The 19,067-nt window shown below is 36.9% G+C and overlaps 1 protein-coding gene across 2 annotated transcripts; it reads left to right on the top strand.

Annotated features, from left to right (window-relative positions):
- The first annotated feature begins 54 nt into the window (after nucleotides 1–54).
- Nucleotides 55–11,450, top strand: DORIP1 (dopamine receptor interacting protein 1). Of its 2 annotated transcripts, none has more exons than XM_076004061.1 (5): nucleotides 55–174; nucleotides 3,155–3,679; nucleotides 7,078–7,167; nucleotides 8,283–8,417; nucleotides 9,276–11,450. In XM_076004061.1, exons 2-5 carry the CDS (start codon nucleotides 3,156–3,158, stop codon nucleotides 9,457–9,459), a joined length of 933 nt encoding a protein of 310 aa, XP_075860176.1. In that variant the 5' UTR covers nucleotides 55–174; nucleotide 3,155; the 3' UTR covers nucleotides 9,460–11,450. The 2 variants fall into 2 exon arrangements, with proteins under 2 accessions (XP_075860176.1, XP_012638235.1); XM_012782781.2 differs by having other exon boundaries at nucleotides 80–210.
- The last annotated feature ends 7,617 nt before the right edge of the window (nucleotides 11,451–19,067 follow it).

Raw genomic sequence — 19,067 nt, 5'->3', positions numbered from 1 at the left:
GACCTGGGCGCTGGAGCTACTGTGGCTCCCGCCTCAGCGGGTGCGATGGAGGCTGTGCCAGAGCCCAGCACTCATGCCGGGGGAGGCCGAGACAGCCGGCGGTGCTAGTAGATGAGGCGGCGGCGGCGGCGGCGGCAGCCCGGGCTCTCCATGAGCAAGCGGCGGCGGCGACGGGTGCGGCGGCACCGGCATTTTTCGGTCCCCGGGGAGGTACGAGGAGTCGGCTTCCTGGTGGACGGAGACTGGCCGGTGTGGAACCCCTTCCACAGCCCAGCCCTTCCGCCCATTTGCCCGCAGTCCCGGACGCTGAGTGGGTTCACTGCCGGGACAGAGGCAGGGGCGCCCAGCCGACTCATCGGCTCCGGGTGTGGGCATCTGCCGCTGTTGAGGAGCCAGCCTGGGTGCCAGGCCTCCTGGGCGCGGCCGGCCAGGGGCGAGGTGGGCGTGGCCGGAGCGCGGGGGGCTAGAAGAGGGCGCCCAGCGCGCGCCCCGCTGGTCCCGGCCCCAAAGCCCCGCGCTGCTTCAAGGGGGGCGCGTGGCCGTTTTTCAGAGGAATGTTTCGGGGCGCTGATTCCAGAGGGGACCCTGAGAACCCCTGAGCCCTTAGGGAGTCCGGCATCATTCAGTGCCTTGGGCAGTGATCTGGTCCTCACACCCTGCTTGGGGTACAGAGTGCTACCCTTGCAAATGACCGCGAAAGAAAGGCGTCGTTTTGCTGAGGAAATAGAGGTCGGGGAGTTTTCCACATTAATTCAACCTGGAGGGCCTGTTGAGGCAGGAATATAAACAGCTGAATACATCCTCCAGTGCTTCCAGTACAGTGCTTAACAACAGTCTTTTGACAATGAGACGAAAACCTGAGACAATTTGAGTAAAGCTCTCTCCATCTCCCCCCCCCCCCATTTTTATTGCAGCCACGAAGTTAATGCCAAAACGATTGTTACTCCTAATTCTTCCAATTCCCCCTTCCTCCCCTTCTCTTTTCCAGAAAAAGACTAAAGAAGTTAGTTTCATGGCATTTATATCATTGTGGTTCATTTTCTTAGAATATAGCTATTGCTTTACAGAGCTATATTTAATCTTCCTTTGTTCGTGTCTAAAAGATAATTTGCAGAAAAATACCAGAGATTTATGTTTCTAATGCAATGTTTAGGAATCTGAACTCAGGCTCTTTAAGCAATCTTAAACCCTGCTACAAAGTTCTTTAAAATTCAACAGAAAGAAATCAAACCATAAAGTTATTTTCATTTTTAAAGTATTTGAATGACTTATGATTTTTTAAACGAAAACGAGTCAGTTTCTGTTAAACTGAGTTTGTGTTTTCGTAAACTACAGATTTGCCACACCCTCTTATTCCTAAGTAGTTGACTAGAACCAACATGTTAACAGACTAGATATAAACATGTACACTTCAGACTAAATAAAGTGTTGAATATTAAGTTCACTGGTATTGCTTCAAGCTGAAAATGCTGTGTGTGCGTGTGTTTAATATTAATATATTGTCAAACTGAATTTTTCATCAGCTTGTATTGCAGATATTTTGAACTTAATTTCTCACAAATAAAACACATAGGTCTGCATTATTATTGAGTGTGGAGTTCATGCTGTGCTTGGGAGGATGTGGCACTTGAAAAGATGATCAGTCATAAGACGCTGATCTCAGTCACTCATTTCTCTGTTCCTATTCCTCAGGTGCTTCTCTTTTCTCATAAAAATACACTTTTCCATAAAAGTGACATATTGGAAAACAATATGATCTTAGTTTAGACATTTGTTTGCCCCAAGTAAAGTGAAGCATTTTTTTCAATACAATTTCAAAAGAGAATCATTCCTTGTTTTTAAAAAGTATGCTTTATATAACATACACATGACATAAGCATTTTATTAAAATACTGTCCGTGGCTTTAAAAACAAAATGCTTAATTATCCTCAGTGTTGGGGAAGGATAGGTGCCAGTTTAAAGAGAGAAGACACTTCAGTTCATTCTCAAAACATTCATGGGGATAATCACATATGTGTCAGTTTCTGAATCAGATCTTCATAGCATGGCCTCTACAGTTAAAAGTTATAGGATATGTAAATTGCATAATTAATAGAACAAGTCTAAGTTGCAAATAAAAATCCCAAAGTGAATGGAAATATTAGCTATAAGTCACTTAAATTCTTATGATTAATATTCCCCATATTATGTCTTTCAAAGCTAGATATCAGCATTAGTCTTAGTCTATAGCAACAGGAGTTGTTACTACATAGGTTTTCTATACCACAGATAAAATGTGTAGTATAGTTAATATAAAGACCATCAAATAGCTATTATTCTATATACCAACTAAGGATCCCATTATATTAGTTTCTTTTTTTTTTTTTTTTTTTGACAGAGTCTCGCTCTGTTGCCCAGGCTAGAGTGCCATGGCATCAGCCTGGCTCACAGCGACCTCAAACTCCTGGGCTCAAGCAATCCTTCTGCCTCAGCCTCCTGAGTAGCTGGGACTACAAGCATGCACCACCATGCCTGGCTAATTTTTTCTATATATTTTTAGTTGTCCAGCTAATTGCTTTCTATTTTTAGGGGGGGGGGGGGCAGGCTGGTCTTGAACTCCTGACCTTGAGCGATCCTCCCAGCTCGGCCTCCCAGAGTGCTAGGATTACTAGGTGTGAGCCACCATACCTGGCCTATTAGTTTCTTAAGTGGAACCACCTATAGAAACAAGAAAATGAAACACAGCCTTGTATTTTGGAGGGAGAAGGAGGTTTACATTAGGAATATACCTAACCACACTTAGTTTGTATCTTTAAGCAGCTTTATTTTCATTTAGGATTTATTTATAGTTTGTATCAATAAACATCTTTATATTCATTTGGGATTTTTTATTTTTTATATCACAGATAAAATGCAGTCTAATTAACAAACACCTATTAGATTGCCATTCTGTACCTTAAAAAGAGATTGCAGCTTCTTAAGTGGTCTTTCCAGAGACCATTCATAGCACCCCCAAAAGTGGCTCATTTAAATTTTTTTTGTTACCCTGGGAGGGCTTCTAACCAAATTTAATTTCAATCGTTAGATAGATTTATTTTCATTTAAACATATCTCATGCATTTAACATACAAAATCACAAGTTTACATGTTCTGTTTTAAACTTTTAAAATGCAGGATGAAGACACTGTTTGAAGAGATCAAAGCATCAATTAAAAATAACTACAACCAAGATCGATCATTTTGGAGGCCTGTTCTTCCTTGGGGAGGTGTATTTACTATCAAAGCTGGCCGCAAAGCAGTATCCTGTACACCACTCTATGTTGAGATAAGACTGAAAAATACCTGCACCATAGATGGATTCTTGATGCTATTGTATGTCATTCTTAATGAAAATGAAAATTTCCCCAGGGAACTCTCTCTTCACTTTGGTAGAGAGTTTGTAGACTGTTTTCTTTATTTAATGGACACCTACAGTTTTACAACAGTGAAGCTACTTTGGATTTGGGACAAGATGGAAAAACAGCAATACAAATCTGAAGTTCATAAAGCTTCACTAATAATTGATTTGTTTGGGAATGAGCATGATAATTTTACAAAAAATCTCGAAAATCTCATGTCTACCATTCAAGAGAGTTACTGTTCCAACTGGCGATGCCCAACTCGCGTACAGGAAGATCAACAGCGCACAATTAATATAAAGTAAGTTGCTCTAAAGTCTTTTGTCACTTTTACTTTTTTTTTTTTGAGACAGAGTCTCGCTTTGTTGTCCAGGCTAGAGTGAGTGCCGTGGCGTCAGCCTAGCTCACAGCAACCTCAAACTCCTGGGCTCGAGTGATCCTTCTGCCTCAGCCTCCCGAGTAGCTGGGACTACAGGCATGCGCCACCATGCCCGGCTAATTTTTTATATATATATCAGTTGGCCAATTGATTTCTTTCTATTTATAGTAGAGACGGGGTCTCGCTCTTGCTCAGGCTGGTTTTGAACTCCTGACCTTGAGCAATCCGCCCGCCTCGGCCTCCCAAGAGCTAGGATTACAGGCGTGAGCCACAGCGCCCGGCCCTCACTTTTACTTTTTATAATGAATGTTGCTTTAAATATATATGGTCATGCACCACATAATGATGTTTCACTTAACAAAGAACTGCATATATGAGGGTGGTCCCATAAGATTATAATATGTATATTTACTATACCTTTTAAATGTTTAGATATACAAATACCTACCATTTAGTTACAGTTAACTACAGTATTCAGTGCTGTAACATGCTGTACAGATTTGTAGCCTACAGCCTAGTTGTATAGTACTCTATATCATTTAGGTTTGTGTAAGTACACTCTTTGATGTTCACACAACAAAAAAATTGCTGAAGGACTTATTCTTAGAACATACCCCTATTGGATGATCCATGAGTGTGTTGCCAAAGTACACGTTAAAGTAGAGCCTGTGTAACTACTTATGCATGAAACAACCACACAAATGTGAGACTCTTCTGCAGGTCCCCTGAAAAAAATATTAGTCTCTCACATGCAAACATCTTAGAATTACTTTACAATAAACCTTTTTAGTAGCAAAGTAATAAATTAGTCATATGCAAAATGTTTTACTTTTGCTTTGAGTTTACTATGACTATGTCAGTAATTCTTTGTGTTACAAATTTAACCTCTTAAAAGCACTTAAAACTGTTTTGGAATGTTTCACCCTTTTAATGGATCTCTGTCAGGAAGGCAAGTTTCTGTGAAGAAGAGGATTAAAAAGGTTTTTTTCATATCATGGGCAGGGCATAGTTATAGACAGAAACCTCGAACTTGGCATCTCACACCTGAAAGAGATGTGAATGTGAGAAGCTTTTACACTGACTAGGAAAGGTTCTGGGAGCCAGCTGAGTGTTTTTGGCCTTCAGAGAGAAGGCAGACCTCCAAGCTGGTAAATGACAGGGAGGGAGTCCAACCTGGCAAGCTCTAGTGGAGTGCTGGAAAACATTAAAGCCCCTGGGAGACATGAGCTGTAAAAGGGGTAATTGCCAGTGGACGAAAAACAGACCCAAACACATTGTTGTCAGACAAGATATTTGGCCCTATGTTCCAGAAAAACAGCCTAATAGATGTTCCCATTTTGAAATGTACATCACCTGCCCTAATTTATTAAACTCACATTTTTTCTGAAGTATATTTTATCTGTTTTCTTATATTACTGATATGATCATGTTGATTTTGAATTCCCTGTCAATGTAAAATGTTCTTACTCTACATCATAATGGTCTAAAAAGTGTTTCAGGCAGGGCAGTGTCTCATGGTTGTAATCCTAGCATTTTGGGAGACTGGGGTGGGAAGATCACATGAGGCCAGGAGTTTTAGAGCAGTCTGAGTAAGAGCAAGACCCTGTCTCTACAAAAAATAGAAAAATCAGCTGGGCATGGTGGTGTGTGCCTGTAGTTCTACCTACTAGGGAGGCTGAGGCAGGAGAATCACTTGAGCCCAGGAGTTTGAGGCTGCAGTGACCTATGATGATGCCACTGCATCCTAGCCTGCGGACAGAGTGAGACCCTGTCTCCAAAAAAATAAGTAATTTTTTTAAAAAGTGTTTCAAAGTTTATCTTGTTTTTATAAAAACTAGTATGTCTTAATTTGTAAATATTTTGAAACCATAATAAAATATTTATAATTCCATTAATACTAATATGTTATACTTCTCTCTTTTAATAAAATATTTTTCATCATACTCCATAACTTTTTAAAGCTTTTGCCTATATTTTAGGCCTCTATTTAAAACAACCTGTGAAGTATGTAGGAAATATTTTTTTAACAGATCAGGTACCTGTGGCCAAGAATAGTTGTGACTTTCATTTAGTCAGGTAACTAATCATATTCTTTTCTGAAACTGAGTCCAAGTTTTTTCCCATCAGACCAGATTGCCTTTTTTGAATCCTCTCACAAATTTTTTAGATTAATGTAGCCACATCTGTATATTTCAGGATTGTTTACAGAAGAATGTAATGTTTCTTGGAAAATGTCATACATTAATGTTTATTGAGTTCAACTGGTTTCTATACTACCTGCAAGAAGTATAAAGATAGATGACAGAGGTTTTACTTGGTATACTTCTGCGGTCCCCAACCTGGGGCTGCTGTTCCATGGCCTGTTAGGAACCAGGCTACAAGCAGGAGGTGAGAGGCAGGCAAGCAAGGGAAGCTTCATCTGTATTTACAGATGCTCCCCATCACTTGCATCACCTCTTGAGCTGCACCTCCTGTCAGATCAGCAGCAGCATTAGGATCACCAACTGTACTGTAAACTGCATATGCAAGGGATCTAGCTTGCATGCTTCTTATGAGAATCTAATGCCTGCTGCTCTGAAGTGAAGCTAAGGCAGTGATGCTAGCACTGGGAAGCAGCTGCAAGTACAGATTATCATTAGCAAAGAGATTTGAGTGCATAGAGATCATAATAAATCAATTGCTTGCAGAATCATATCAAAATCCTGCCAGTAGGCTGGGCGCGGTGGCTCACGCCTGTAATCCTAGCACTGGGAGGCCGAGGCGGGTGGATTGCTCCAAGTCAGGAGTTCGAAACCAGCCTGAGCAAGAGCAAGACCCCATCTCTACTATAAATAGAAAGAAATTAATTGGCCAACTAATATATATAGAAAAAAATTAGCCGGGCGTGGTGGCGCATGCCTGTAGTACCAGCTACTTGGGAGGCTGAGGCAGTAGGATTTCTTGTGCCCAGGAGTTTGAGGTTGCTGTGAGCTAGGCTGACACCATGACACTCACTCTAGCCTGGGCAACAAAGCGAGACTCTTGTCTCAAAAAAAAAAAAAAAAAAAAAACCCTGCCAGTGAGTGGTAAGTGACAATGTAATAGTAATAGACATAAAGTGCACAATAAATGTAATGTACTTGAATCATCCCAAAACCATCGCCTACCCCCAGGTTCGTGGAAAAATTGTCTTCCATGAAACCAGTCCCTGGTGCCAAAAAGGTTGGGGACTGCTGGTATACTTGGTTTTACAGATTTACCTGTAAAATTTGTTATCCTAATAATGTTTTAGCCTGTAAGATGTTGAAGCAGTTCTTACATGCAGTTTTTAATTATTATAGTCCTCCCCAAGAAATTCCACATGGAAACTTGATACGACTGGCTGTGGATGAGTTATTCTGTTCCAAGATTGAACTGTGTGAAGAGCGTGGGTAAGTATATGATAGACAGTTATGATGGAAGTATTTCTGTGTTGTTTATAAGGAAACCTGGGCTAATGTGCTCTTTGAAGTTCATGCTTTTTGAAATGGCAATTCAAGTATTTGGGAAGCCTTAATGCTTTTTTAATCTTATTAACAAACTCAGTTTACTATGCCATCTTATGCTGTATTTTCAAGTAGCACAATATAGAATATGGTACTACAGCTAATTGATGAACAAAAAGCAAATGCCTTTCTTTTTTCCCCACTGCTGAGTAGGTACAATAAAACCTTGGTTAACCGGAACCCAGCTAATCGGGACCCTCAGTTAACTGGAATTTTTTCTGCATTCCTCATTTAGGAGAAAGAGGTAAATGACAATAAAAAAATTTTAACATAGTGAAAAAAAAAAGAGGGGGCAGAACATATTTATCCCAATCTCTTAACAATTTCTGTATCCACATTGTTGCACACTGAGAATTAATATGTAGAAGAGTGATCTTATAGCTAATCACAAAAGAAAGAAAGATAAAAACACCTTCAGTTAATTGTACTTAAGTCCAGAAAATGAACTATTATATTTTAGCAACAAACACTAAAACAGATGATTTTCTGGTTAACTTAGTTTAGTCAATAATGTTTGTTAACCAGAATACTGTACCCTGAGCATTCCGGTTAATCGAGATTTTACTGTATAATTGTATTTATTGTATTCTGATCCATATGCTTAATGCCTAATAATCCTAAGAAAATAAAATTTGCTTCATGCTAATAGAAAATTCTAATGGCAAAAGGAAGCAATTAGAGTCATTATTCCCCTCTCTGCCATTATTTGAAACCAGTTTAAAAAGAAAAATTTATGTACAAATAAAAGCTTACATATCAGTTCAGCAGAATCACACTTTTATAAGCTTAGGTAGAAATAGCTAGTTTTTCCTGGAGTTTTAAAAGTATCATTTCTAATATAGAGAACACAGCTTGTAAACAAGGCAATAATATAGCCACACCATTACCTATATCTATAATACATAGTTGTAAGAAAATTTAAGTCATCAAGACAGCCCAGAAGTATTGAATGGCAACTTTGACCCAAGTATAATAATGCCCATGCCTATTTTCTGTTTTAGGTGTGGTGGCTTAAGAGAATTTTCCCAGCGAGTTTTTTGCCATGGGGCACCCCCTTTTGTTGTCTTAAATATGCAGCATTGGAAATCTGAAGATCTGGCATATGTACCCTATTACTTGGATTTATCTGACCACAAGTAGGTGTTTTTTTGTTTCTTTATAAAACTACTGAAAATAAATTTTTTATCCCATTATTTATCATAATTTTGATTAGCCCTTAAGAAGATATTGTTGGAAAAAATCATAGCTAGCTCTAAATTTGTGTATTCTGAATGGGACAGAATCTACTAGAGGGAGTCAGTCACTAGCAGTGTGCGTAGTGGTTAGGTACTTGGACTATAGAATAGACAGAATTGGGTTCTATTAGCCCCATATTTTATAAGATATATAACCTTGGGCCAGTAACTTAACCAGTTATCACATGAGTTTTCTTAGATATAAAACAGAGATGACAGTATCTATTTAATGCCATTATTGTGAGGATTCAATAAGATAGCACATGCTAAGTGTTAAGGAATAGTGCCTGATGCATAGTAAGCACTCAGGAAATAGTGGCTATTACTGGTATTTTAAGTCAAAGAAGTGTATAATAATATACAGCAGTCATCATTTAAATATAAAATGCCATCATTTTAATCATTATATAATAAAATCATATGATAAAAATATTTGCATACAAATCAAGAAATACAAGATTCTTTTAACATTTTGCCTTTAAATTTTTTTTATGTGTTTTCTATTTTTTAATAGAACCACACAGGTTATGAGTTAATCTGTTAAAATATGTTTTGTAAAAATTCTTAGATTATGTCATTCTTTAAACATTTTATTCCATATTACCAAATATAGTACATGATTTATACAGATGGATATCTTTTTCGGGGAACAGAATGCAAACAATCTCAATTATTTTATTTCTTAGTTAAGAATTTAAGCGATGTTTATCTTTTAAAAAATTATGATTTTCTGTTACACTTTGTCATTTAATTTTGCAGGTATTTGTTGGAAGGTGCCACATTATTTAACAAAGAAGAACATCATTATTCCGCGGCTTTCCAGATTGATGGACATTGGATGCACTATGATGGCCTCAGAAATGTGAATTTAATTTTGTTAAATAAACCCCCAGAGTTTCTCCTCTTGTCATCATTGGTTTATATTCGAGCAACAGAGAAATAAATATAGACTGATGCTAAATTAAATTGTTTTCCCTCCTGCCCATGCTCCCCCAGATGAAGGGCTTTATTTTGTGTATACTTGGTATCCAAGGAAATAGTTCAACTATAATAGTTTCAAAGGTATATTTTCTAGTGTTTAGCCCCAGGTAAATCTTTTATATAGAGGATCTATGCAAAAAAATGTTTGTATTTCTTTTTTATATGTTCTGGGTTATTTTTATATAAGCATATTTTATGTTGAAATAAAATATATCTGATGGCCTTTGTATTTTTATTTATATGTACTTCGAAGATTTTTACAATTCTGTCCTTGAATACAAGAAAATACTTTGTCATCAGAATTCTAAATTTTTCTTTTTAGATCTAAGTAAAACCTGGGTAAAAGTCAGTATTGCAGTTTATATAAATTTAATAGTTAAAAATATATTTCTTTGCCCTACCTCACTATAATCTAAAGTGCACTATTGGGTCTAGTATGGATTTGATTGTACAACTTATAGATGGCTTAGTTTATTTTACCTGTCAATTTGCTGAATTTTCCTGTGGCAATTTTTAAAAATATTTATATGAGAAAATTTTCTTAGCTAAACCTATTTCTTTATAATGGCAAATTATCTAATACTTTAACCACTTGCTAAAGTATTATAAATCTGCCAAAGGATTTTAAATGTTAACTAAGCTTCCAAGTTGAATTAAAGTTATTTTTACAAAGAAATTGTATAACTGTCCTAAGAGTTTATCTCATAATGAAATGTAATTGAAATGCTCTAATAAAAATGTATTTTGCACATAAGACAACTACAAAAAATGTTCGTAACTGGATGTTTACTAGCGTTGGACTAACAATACAAATGTACTTTAAACATATACTATGTTTAAAATAGGTGCCTGGGAATATTTCTTTTCCTAGTGAAGTTTTATATTGGCACAGAGAAAAAAATACTTAAACTTTTGGAGTAACATCTGCTAGCTCCCTTATAAGCAGTAATTGATAGCATAAGACTTTGACTTGCAATATAAGTCACTAGAATTTTATAGTTATGAGAATATTATATTTCTTTAAAAAGATTGCTCATCCTTTTGCAATTTAAGGGAAAAAATAAAGATTCCCAAGGAAAAATACTTTTTGAAATTTATCACCATTTGTTTTAGTGTTTACATTTCAATAAATAGTCCGCTTTAGGTTTTAGGTTGAAATTAAGAGCAGTATATTTGGAGACTTCTACATGACAACAGAGATCACTGCCATATACCAAATTGCCAAGATTTCATTCAATAAATTAAATCTTACATTGGCATGGTGCCATGTTAAGAAAATTTACCAAAGAATGGATAAATGTGAGTGAAACATTGCTGAGAATTCCTCATTTTAGTAAATGCTATGAAAATTCCCTTTTTTTATATAAGATAAAAAATAATGATTTATTTTACCAAAAAATTGCCCCAGGGTTTATTTAAATAGTTCCCCAAGTATATTTAAATAGGATTTTATTGTAAGCTTTTCTGGGGACACCTTATTGGATGAATCAGAAAGTATCCAAAAACTCAAATATTAGTGTATACATAAATGTTGTCATTAACAAAATGTATTCCTAATGCAGATTTATTCTTTTAGGAATTGCACTTTATTTGGAATACTAGTTTATCATGAAACAATGACTTACCTACCTCACAGGGTTGTTGTGAGGATTAAGATGTTTGTTAAAATCTTGACTACCTTCAACATGCTAATAAAAAACCATATTTTTTACCTCTTTCATGTATAGGCAAGGCTTCCAGATTTTCTCTTACTAATAATTTTCATATTTTTAAAGATTAATTAGGCAGTAACTCATATGATTAATGTATTTAATGTGTAATGGAAATTAAGTATGCCTTCGGTACCCCAGATGGTTAGGGTTTATGGAGAACAGGTGGTTTATTATTATGGTAGTGGATGCTTGGTGGAAAGAGGAAATTATCCTCTGTTGACCGAACAGTGAATAGGAAAAGGGTAAAGAATAGGCTAAACCAGATTACATACAGAATGTGAATGTGAAGGTATGGAAAATTCTTTGTAACCCTAAACACCCTTAGAGAAATCAGAATAATCTACTTGGGGTGGGGGGTCGCAAAAGATATGAGGAAATGATCAGAATATATTTTTAATCAAAATACCACAAACCACTACTTATGGAGAGAGCAAAGATAATTTTAAAACCTTGAAAGAACAAATAAAGGAAATTTAAGGAGGAATCTTCACCTAGCTTCTCTTCCACAAAAGAAACCTTTTCCTCTCCAGCTTCTGCAAAGAGACTTACTTAGATTATTCCTTCAAAGTAGCTTTTCATTTATAAATTATTAGAGTTGACTTAATATCTGAGGCACTGGCACCAGGTCTGATTCAACAAAAGAAAAAGAGAAAGGACTCACCACAGGCTAGGGTGAGTCCTGTGTTCTATTTCTTTAGAGTATGAGCAAACAACTAAATTATGTAAGCAATAAGTACTATGATAAAAAGCTGTATATGTTGAGCAGATCAGTTTAGTTTTAAATGATTTAATGAGGTTTGATTATTAGTATTTGAAAACAGCTGTAATGCACTGTAAGCAGGCAGAAAAGGGTAAGCAGTTCGTGTAAAATGACTATATTTAGTGCTACTAAACTACAGCCAAAGCAAATATTTTTATTTTTCTCATGTTCCTTTCTTAATGCACTAGCATTTAAAATACACATCAAATTCTTCTTCCTTAAAATAGCATAGCTTTTTAAGTTCATCTTATTGTTTTATTTATACAAGGTTTTAAATCTAATGCCTTACAATCGGGTTCCTACATCCCACCCAATTGGTCCAAGGTTTGCTCTCCAGTCACCTGGACAGCCTCCTATGGTTTGAATGATGGTGTCCCCTTGGACTTAATCCCCATGGTAGTCGTATTGAGAGGTGGAGCATTTGGGGAGTGATTAGATCATGAGGCCTTTGCCCTTATAAATGGGATTATGTGCCTTTATAAAAAGGCTTGAGAAGATGAGTTTGGGTTTTTTGCCCTTCCACCTTCTGTCATGTGAGGATGCAGCAAGAAGGCCCTCTTTAGATGCTAGCACCTTGTTCTTGGACTTCCCAAGCTCCATAACTATAAGAAATAAATTCTGTTCTTAATAAATTACCCAATCTCAGATGTTTTGTAATAGTAACATAAATGGACTAAGACACTCCTTAATCTCAAATTTAATTTGATCCTGGGGGCTGGGCTCGATGGCTCATGCCTGTAATCCTAGCACTCTGGGAGACCAAGGCAGGAAGATGGCTTGAGCTCAGGAATTCGAGACCAGCCTGAGCAAGAGTGAGCCCCCCCTCTCTACTAAAAATAGTAAAAATTAGCCAGGTGTGGTGGTGCACACCTGTAGTCCCAGCTACTCAAGAGGCTGAGGTAGAAGGATTGCTTGAGCCCAGGAGTTTGAGGTTGCTGTGAGCTAGGCTGACACCAGGGCACTCTAGCCCAGGCAACAGAGTAAGAGTCTGTCTCAAAAAAAAAAAAAGAAAAAAAATCAATCCTGGGGAAAATACAATATAACCTTTTACTCTAACTCTGGAAAATTGAGGAGGAAAAAGTTAGTAGGGAGGCCTCTGTAGCTAGATGATTTCTTTATATCTTCCTGAGCATGTATACTAGCCTATTTACCTTTAATCAGTTCCATAGTTCATTTGTTGTTTTCTCAATAAGGTCTTCTACAAGGTTTCTAGAGGAATATCACTTAAAGCTGAAAAAATGAGCTGCTTTGGCAGGGACCTCAAAAGGATGTGAAATGGAATAGAAGCTTTGGGAGCAATTTAGCCATGTAGACAAGTTAACCATGACAGAATTAGAAACATTGCTGATTGAACACTTGGCTGTATTTTTAATTACTTGTTTGTTTTCTCTTTGAATGCCATAAAGTCCTATTTTTAATAGATTACAAAAAATAATATATAAATACAGTAAATACAAAAAAAGTGTAAAGAAGAAAATAAAGATCATCCATAATTTCTCTATTCAGAGATAACCACTGGTTCACACTAGTAAAACCTTTATGGAAAGTCCAGCATGGCTTTTCAGTACTGAAGAGAAACCAGAACCAATAACCAAGGAGTTAGAGCTTTCCACCCATCAGTGTCTGGGTGGAAAGAAATCCACCTGGTTTGAGAAAGATCTTCTCAAACCTTCAAGAACTCATTCTTTTATTTTATGATGAATGTCCTTCCTTTACACTTCTCTACCTACATCTCAATCATGATATTCCAGGTGCCATAATTTGGGAGCAAGACTCTGATAGTACAAATTGTCTCAAAATAAATACAACCAAATCGATTTCCTGTTTACCTAACACAGAAGTATAACAAAGAAAGATTAAGATACCCTGAACATAATTTGCTTTAAGGGTGGAAAAAAGCTGGTTGAGCAAGTTTTCCAAGAGGAGAGAAATAGGCATGATGCATAGCTCTGCAAACTCAACATATGGGACTTAGTCTCAACTTTGCAGTATTCTTTATGAACACTAGGTGGCAGATGCTCCTCGGTGTGGAATGTAAAGACTCCGGAGAGAAAGAAACACACCTGGACAATTTGGCCTTAAAAGTATTAATCTACTTTATAATTTGGGCTAAGTAAGTCCAATTTTTCTTCTATTCTATGACACTACATACACCCATAATTCAGGGAAAACATACAATCATGACATCTTTGATAAGATTGGCTGTGTTCTCTGCTAACAACACCCTAGTTAAAATAATATTTGTAGCCGGGCGCGGTGGCTCACGCCTGTAATCCTAGCACTCTGGGAGGCCGAGGTGGGCGGATTGCTCAAGGTCAGGAGTTCAAAACCAGCCTGAACGAGACCTCGCGTCTCTACCATAAAAATAGAAAGAAATTAATTGGCCAACTAATATATATACATATATAAATCAGCCGGGCATGGTGGCTCGTGCCTGTAGTCCCAGCTACTCGGGAGGCTGAGGCAGGAGGATCGCTTGAGCCCAGGAGTTTGAGGTTGCTGTGAGCTAGGCTGATGCCACGGCACTCACTCTAGCCTAGGCAAGAAAGTGAGACTCTGTCTCAAAAAAAAAAATAATAATAATAATAATAATATTTGTAAGCTGACTCCTGGGATTTCTTCAACTACTTCCTCCTAGCTCTCATGGTTTCTGAAAATTTCTCCTCTTCCTTCATCTTTTCTTTTGATAGCCAGCTTATGAAACTGCCAGAAGACCTGATCCAGGATTGCCCCTTTTCACCCACAAATAAGACTGGAATTGCAACCTTTCTAAGTAAATCAAGATATGTGATCACCTTACCACTGGATTATCTCTATTATCAGCTCTTGATTACTAGTTTTCGTGCTGTTGAGGGTATGGCAAGAGTATAGCAGTTAAAGGCCTGGAATCTGAAACCAGATTGCCTGGGCTCACATCCAGGCTCAGTCACTGGCTGTGTGGTTTTGGACCTGTTACATAACTCTAATTCCCCAGTTTCCGCACTGTGAAATGCAGATAATAATAGAACATATTTCATAAGATTGTGGTGAAGATTGAATGAATTATGTATAGCACTTAGTGCCTGACACACAGTAATGAGAACTATGAAAATGTTAGGTACCATTATTGACTCCTTTTTCAATATTTTATCAAGAAATTACAGTAAGCTAGTAGGTGAGCAGTGCTGCTGCAGAAAATGGCCTACATTCTGTGCAGATATTTGAAGTCTGTTGGCTGAAAATTATTGCTGACATTACTGTGACAATTAACCGCAAAGAACAAATAACAGAGTTAAAACAGTAAAAAAAATGTTAAATACATGAATTAGTTCGAAATGCAAAAATATATTAAGCAAAAGCAAAAATGTGAGAGGAAAGTGAATGCCTTAAAGTTTTCTAGATATCAAATGATAGTGAAACATCCCATCTTGTTCCTGTTCCAAATGATTTATCCACCAGATACTGTCCCAAATCGTTTATCCCTCTGCTACGATCTGAGTGTTTATGTCTCCCCAAAATACATGTTGAAATCCTTACCCCTAAGGTGTTGGTATTAGGAGGTGAGGCCTTTACAAGGTGATTAGGTGATGAGAGAGGCGCTCTTGTGGATGAGATTAGTGCTCTTAGAAAAGAAACCCAGAAGACAGATCTCACACACCTTCCACCACGTGAAGACACCAAGAAGGCTCTACCTATGAGCCAGAAAAAAAGGTCTTAACCAAGATACTCAATCTGCCTTGATCTTGGACTTTCTAGCCTCCACAACTGTGAGAAATAAATTTCTATTGCTTATAAGCTACCTAGTTTATGGTAATTTGTTATATCAGCCCAAATGGACTAAGATACCACCAAACACACACACACACACACAAACACACACACACACACACACACAAACACACACACACGGGGTGAGGCGGGTGCGGGGAGAATTTCAAAGTCTCTCAAAATCTGGCTCTAAAATTTTTTGAGGCCTAGTGCGGTGGCTCATGCCTGTAATCCTAGCACTCTGGGAGGCCAAGGCAGGTGGATTGCTCAAGGTCAGGAGTTCAAAACCAGCCTGAGCAAGAGCAAGACCCCGTCTCTACTATAAATAGAAAGAAATTAATTGGACAACTAAAAATACATAGAAAAAATTAGCCGGGCATGGTGGCGCATGCCTGTAGTCCCAGCTACTTGGGAGGCTGAGGCAGAAGGGTTGCTTGAGCCCAGGAGTTTGAGGTTGCTGTGAGCTAGGCTGACACCATGGCACTCTAGCCAGGGCAACAGAATGAGGATCTGTCTCAGATAAAAAAAAAAAAAAAGAACTTTTTGAGATGTATTCTTCTTTTAAGTGGGAACCACCTACTTTATTAAATTCTGAGACCCCTGCCTATTTAAACTAACTCTCTTCAGGGCACACACAAGAATATATTTTCCAAGACTTACTTCCTGATCACCAAGACAAAAGTGTTTGGTCTCTCCTTATTTACATCCCACCTTACTCAATAAGATATTTAAATCAGTTTTTAATATACATTAGAACATAAGGAACTTTTCATTTCTTTGATTATAGTGTTGTACATAATTTCAGCCAAACATAACCTGAGGCCAAGTGTCACCTTTTAATAAGCCCCTGAGTGGCTAGACTAACCAAAACAGCCTTTAAGGCACTCCTGTCTATTGCTGATGAGTATGCAAAATGGTAAAACCTCTTGGGAGAACTGAGCAAGATCTAGCAAGGTTATATATCATCTACCCTGGCCCTGTAATTCCACTTCTAAAAATCTATCCCCAAAATACAAAATGACAAATGCACATGCCTATTCATTGCATTATTCGTAAAGGCAAAAGTCTAGAAACAACCCAAATGCCCATGAGCAGACTAGTTAAAAGCCTACAGTATATCCACACAGTAAATTGCTGTGCAACTATAAAAAAAGATAATAATGATCTAAATATATTGCTATGTGAAAATCTCCAGAATATACTAAACAAAAAAAAGTCAAAAAACAGTGTTTTTATAGTATGCTATCTTTTTTGTAAGGAAATCGGGAAAGAGGTATATTTCTATTTTTAAGGTGAAACAATGGAATCAACATCTAATAAAAAAGATTATCTATAAATAAACTGAACATGGTGGAAAAGATGGAAATGTAGACAAAATTTCTGTAAATGCACCTTGTTATATAGTTTCCATACTACAGTCGAGTAAATATTTTATATAATTAAAATTTTAAATTAAAGCATATATCCCTAAAAATTAAAACCTGAATTAAAATAATCTAACTATACATAAATTGTTATTAACAAAAGAAAAATATTACTTTGACTCTAAAGCCAGTGTTCTTATTGTATATCCTTGTAAAATATTATCTAAGGACAAAAGAATCACAAAGCAATCTTTTTCTTTTATTTCAGCATATTATGGGGGTACAAATGTTAAGTTTACGTATATTGCCCATGCCCCCCACCCCCTTCCGAAGCAATCTTAATTGCGTTTATTGGTCTTATTATTTATAGCTATATCAGTATTGTTATTTTGAAACTATATTTTTACTTATATTTGTATATAAGTATTTTTACTTATATTTGTAGCTATATCATATTATTTGAAACTATTATAAGATAAAGCAAATAATTATGTTAATGTTGATAGACCACAATTTCAGACTAAGAAAAAATATAGTAAAATCAAGAATTTCAGTAAAAGCCCCTTTTCTCTCTTAAAATAAACAAGAAGGTATTTCCTCCTGCCTACTTAATAGCTATAAGCAAGGATAAATCAGTAGCAGGCAGTTAATCAATATCACAAGAAAGCAATTAGCCAAATCCAGAATGTGAGGCAATCTGAGAGATAAATGACCTCATTTCATTTCAACAAATACATGACATGTAAAAAATGACTGGGGAGGGGGAGGTGCTGGGGGTGCGGGGCAGTGACTGGTAGAGATTAATAGGGATTTGAGACAACAATCAAATGCAATGTATAACCTTTATTTTAGATCTTGAATCAAAGCAACCAATGGTAACAAAATTTTTTTTGAGACAATCAGGGACGTTTGAATATAGACTGAGCACTAAATATTATAAAAGTAATAATTTTTAAGTGTGATTATATCAGGGTGGCTTACAGAATAAATTTTTAAAGTGTCCTTTTCAATTAGAAATGCAGCCTTAATTATTTACTGGTCATATTACATGATGTCTGGGATTTTCTTAAAAATATTCCAGCAAATACAAAAAAGTGAATAGACAAAGTAGAATTAGCAAAATGTAGTTAATAGTTGAAGCTGTGTGATGGGTACATGGAGGTTCCATTTCTATTAAAAAGAAAAAATTTAAAAAGCCTGGAAAGTGTATCAAAACTCACTTGAGCTATTCTAATATATACTGTCTCTTTGTCACAGCACTCAATTTCACTCCTAGCCTTGAGTTCTAGCTCTGCACTGAAAGGGCTTTTTGTATTCCATTAGGAGTCTATTGTTGACTCCTACAATCCATACATCACACCGTGTTCCAAATTAGTTGATACTTCCACCCCCATTACTGGCCCCAAACGAAAAGAACCATATAGTAATTTTATGAATGTACTCAAGAGGCACAGCTAGACCTCTGCCAGAGTAGCACTTTCTTCTATTTTCCTTCCTCGGGTTTTAAAAAAAAAAATCTGATGTGCCTTTTTACATTCTTCAAGTGGATTGTAGGATATGGCTATATTACTTTTTTACACCTTCCATTATGTCTTACACAAATCAAACTCTCAATAACTGTCTGCTGATAGATTTTACAATGACTCTGGGTAACGTGAAAGCTATCTGTGCATGCCTTAAAAAAAGGCAAAACTTAAAAAGCATCCACTTAACCAAGAAATCTTATTGTTTTACTATGTACCTCTCTCAAAATGCATATTTATATATTTTATATTACCTATAAGACACTCTAAATACTTCAGGATATATCTGTTAAGTTCCAATTTCAACTCAAGAGTTGTCCTCATCAAGAAGGCAGTTGGGGGATGGTTAGCTGGCATTCTAACGGGGAAACCCATGCTTATGGCAACTGCAATTACTTCTGTTAATCCATAATCTGATGGTTGTCCACTGTTTTGCTAATTAGCATATTAAATGTCATGAGCAT

Source organism: Microcebus murinus, chromosome 6 (genome assembly GCF_040939455.1).
Source record: "Microcebus murinus isolate Inina chromosome 6, M.murinus_Inina_mat1.0, whole genome shotgun sequence".
Classification (NCBI taxonomy): Eukaryota; Metazoa; Chordata; class Mammalia; order Primates; family Cheirogaleidae; genus Microcebus; species Microcebus murinus.
Note: the sequence above shows the minus strand (reverse complement) of the source record. Positions and strands in the feature narration are given on the sequence as shown.

Coding starts and splice junctions, on each gene's coding strand:
- DORIP1 (XM_076004061.1), top strand. CDS start 3,156: ATGAAGACACTGTTTGAAGAGATCAAAGCATCAATTAAAAATAACTAC. Junction 3,680..7,077: donor CAGCGCACAATTAATATAAA/GTAAGTTGCTCT, acceptor TAATTATTATAG/TCCTCCCCAAGAAATTCCAC. Junction 7,168..8,282: donor GAACTGTGTGAAGAGCGTGG/GTAAGTATATGA, acceptor TTTCTGTTTTAG/GTGTGGTGGCTTAAGAGAAT.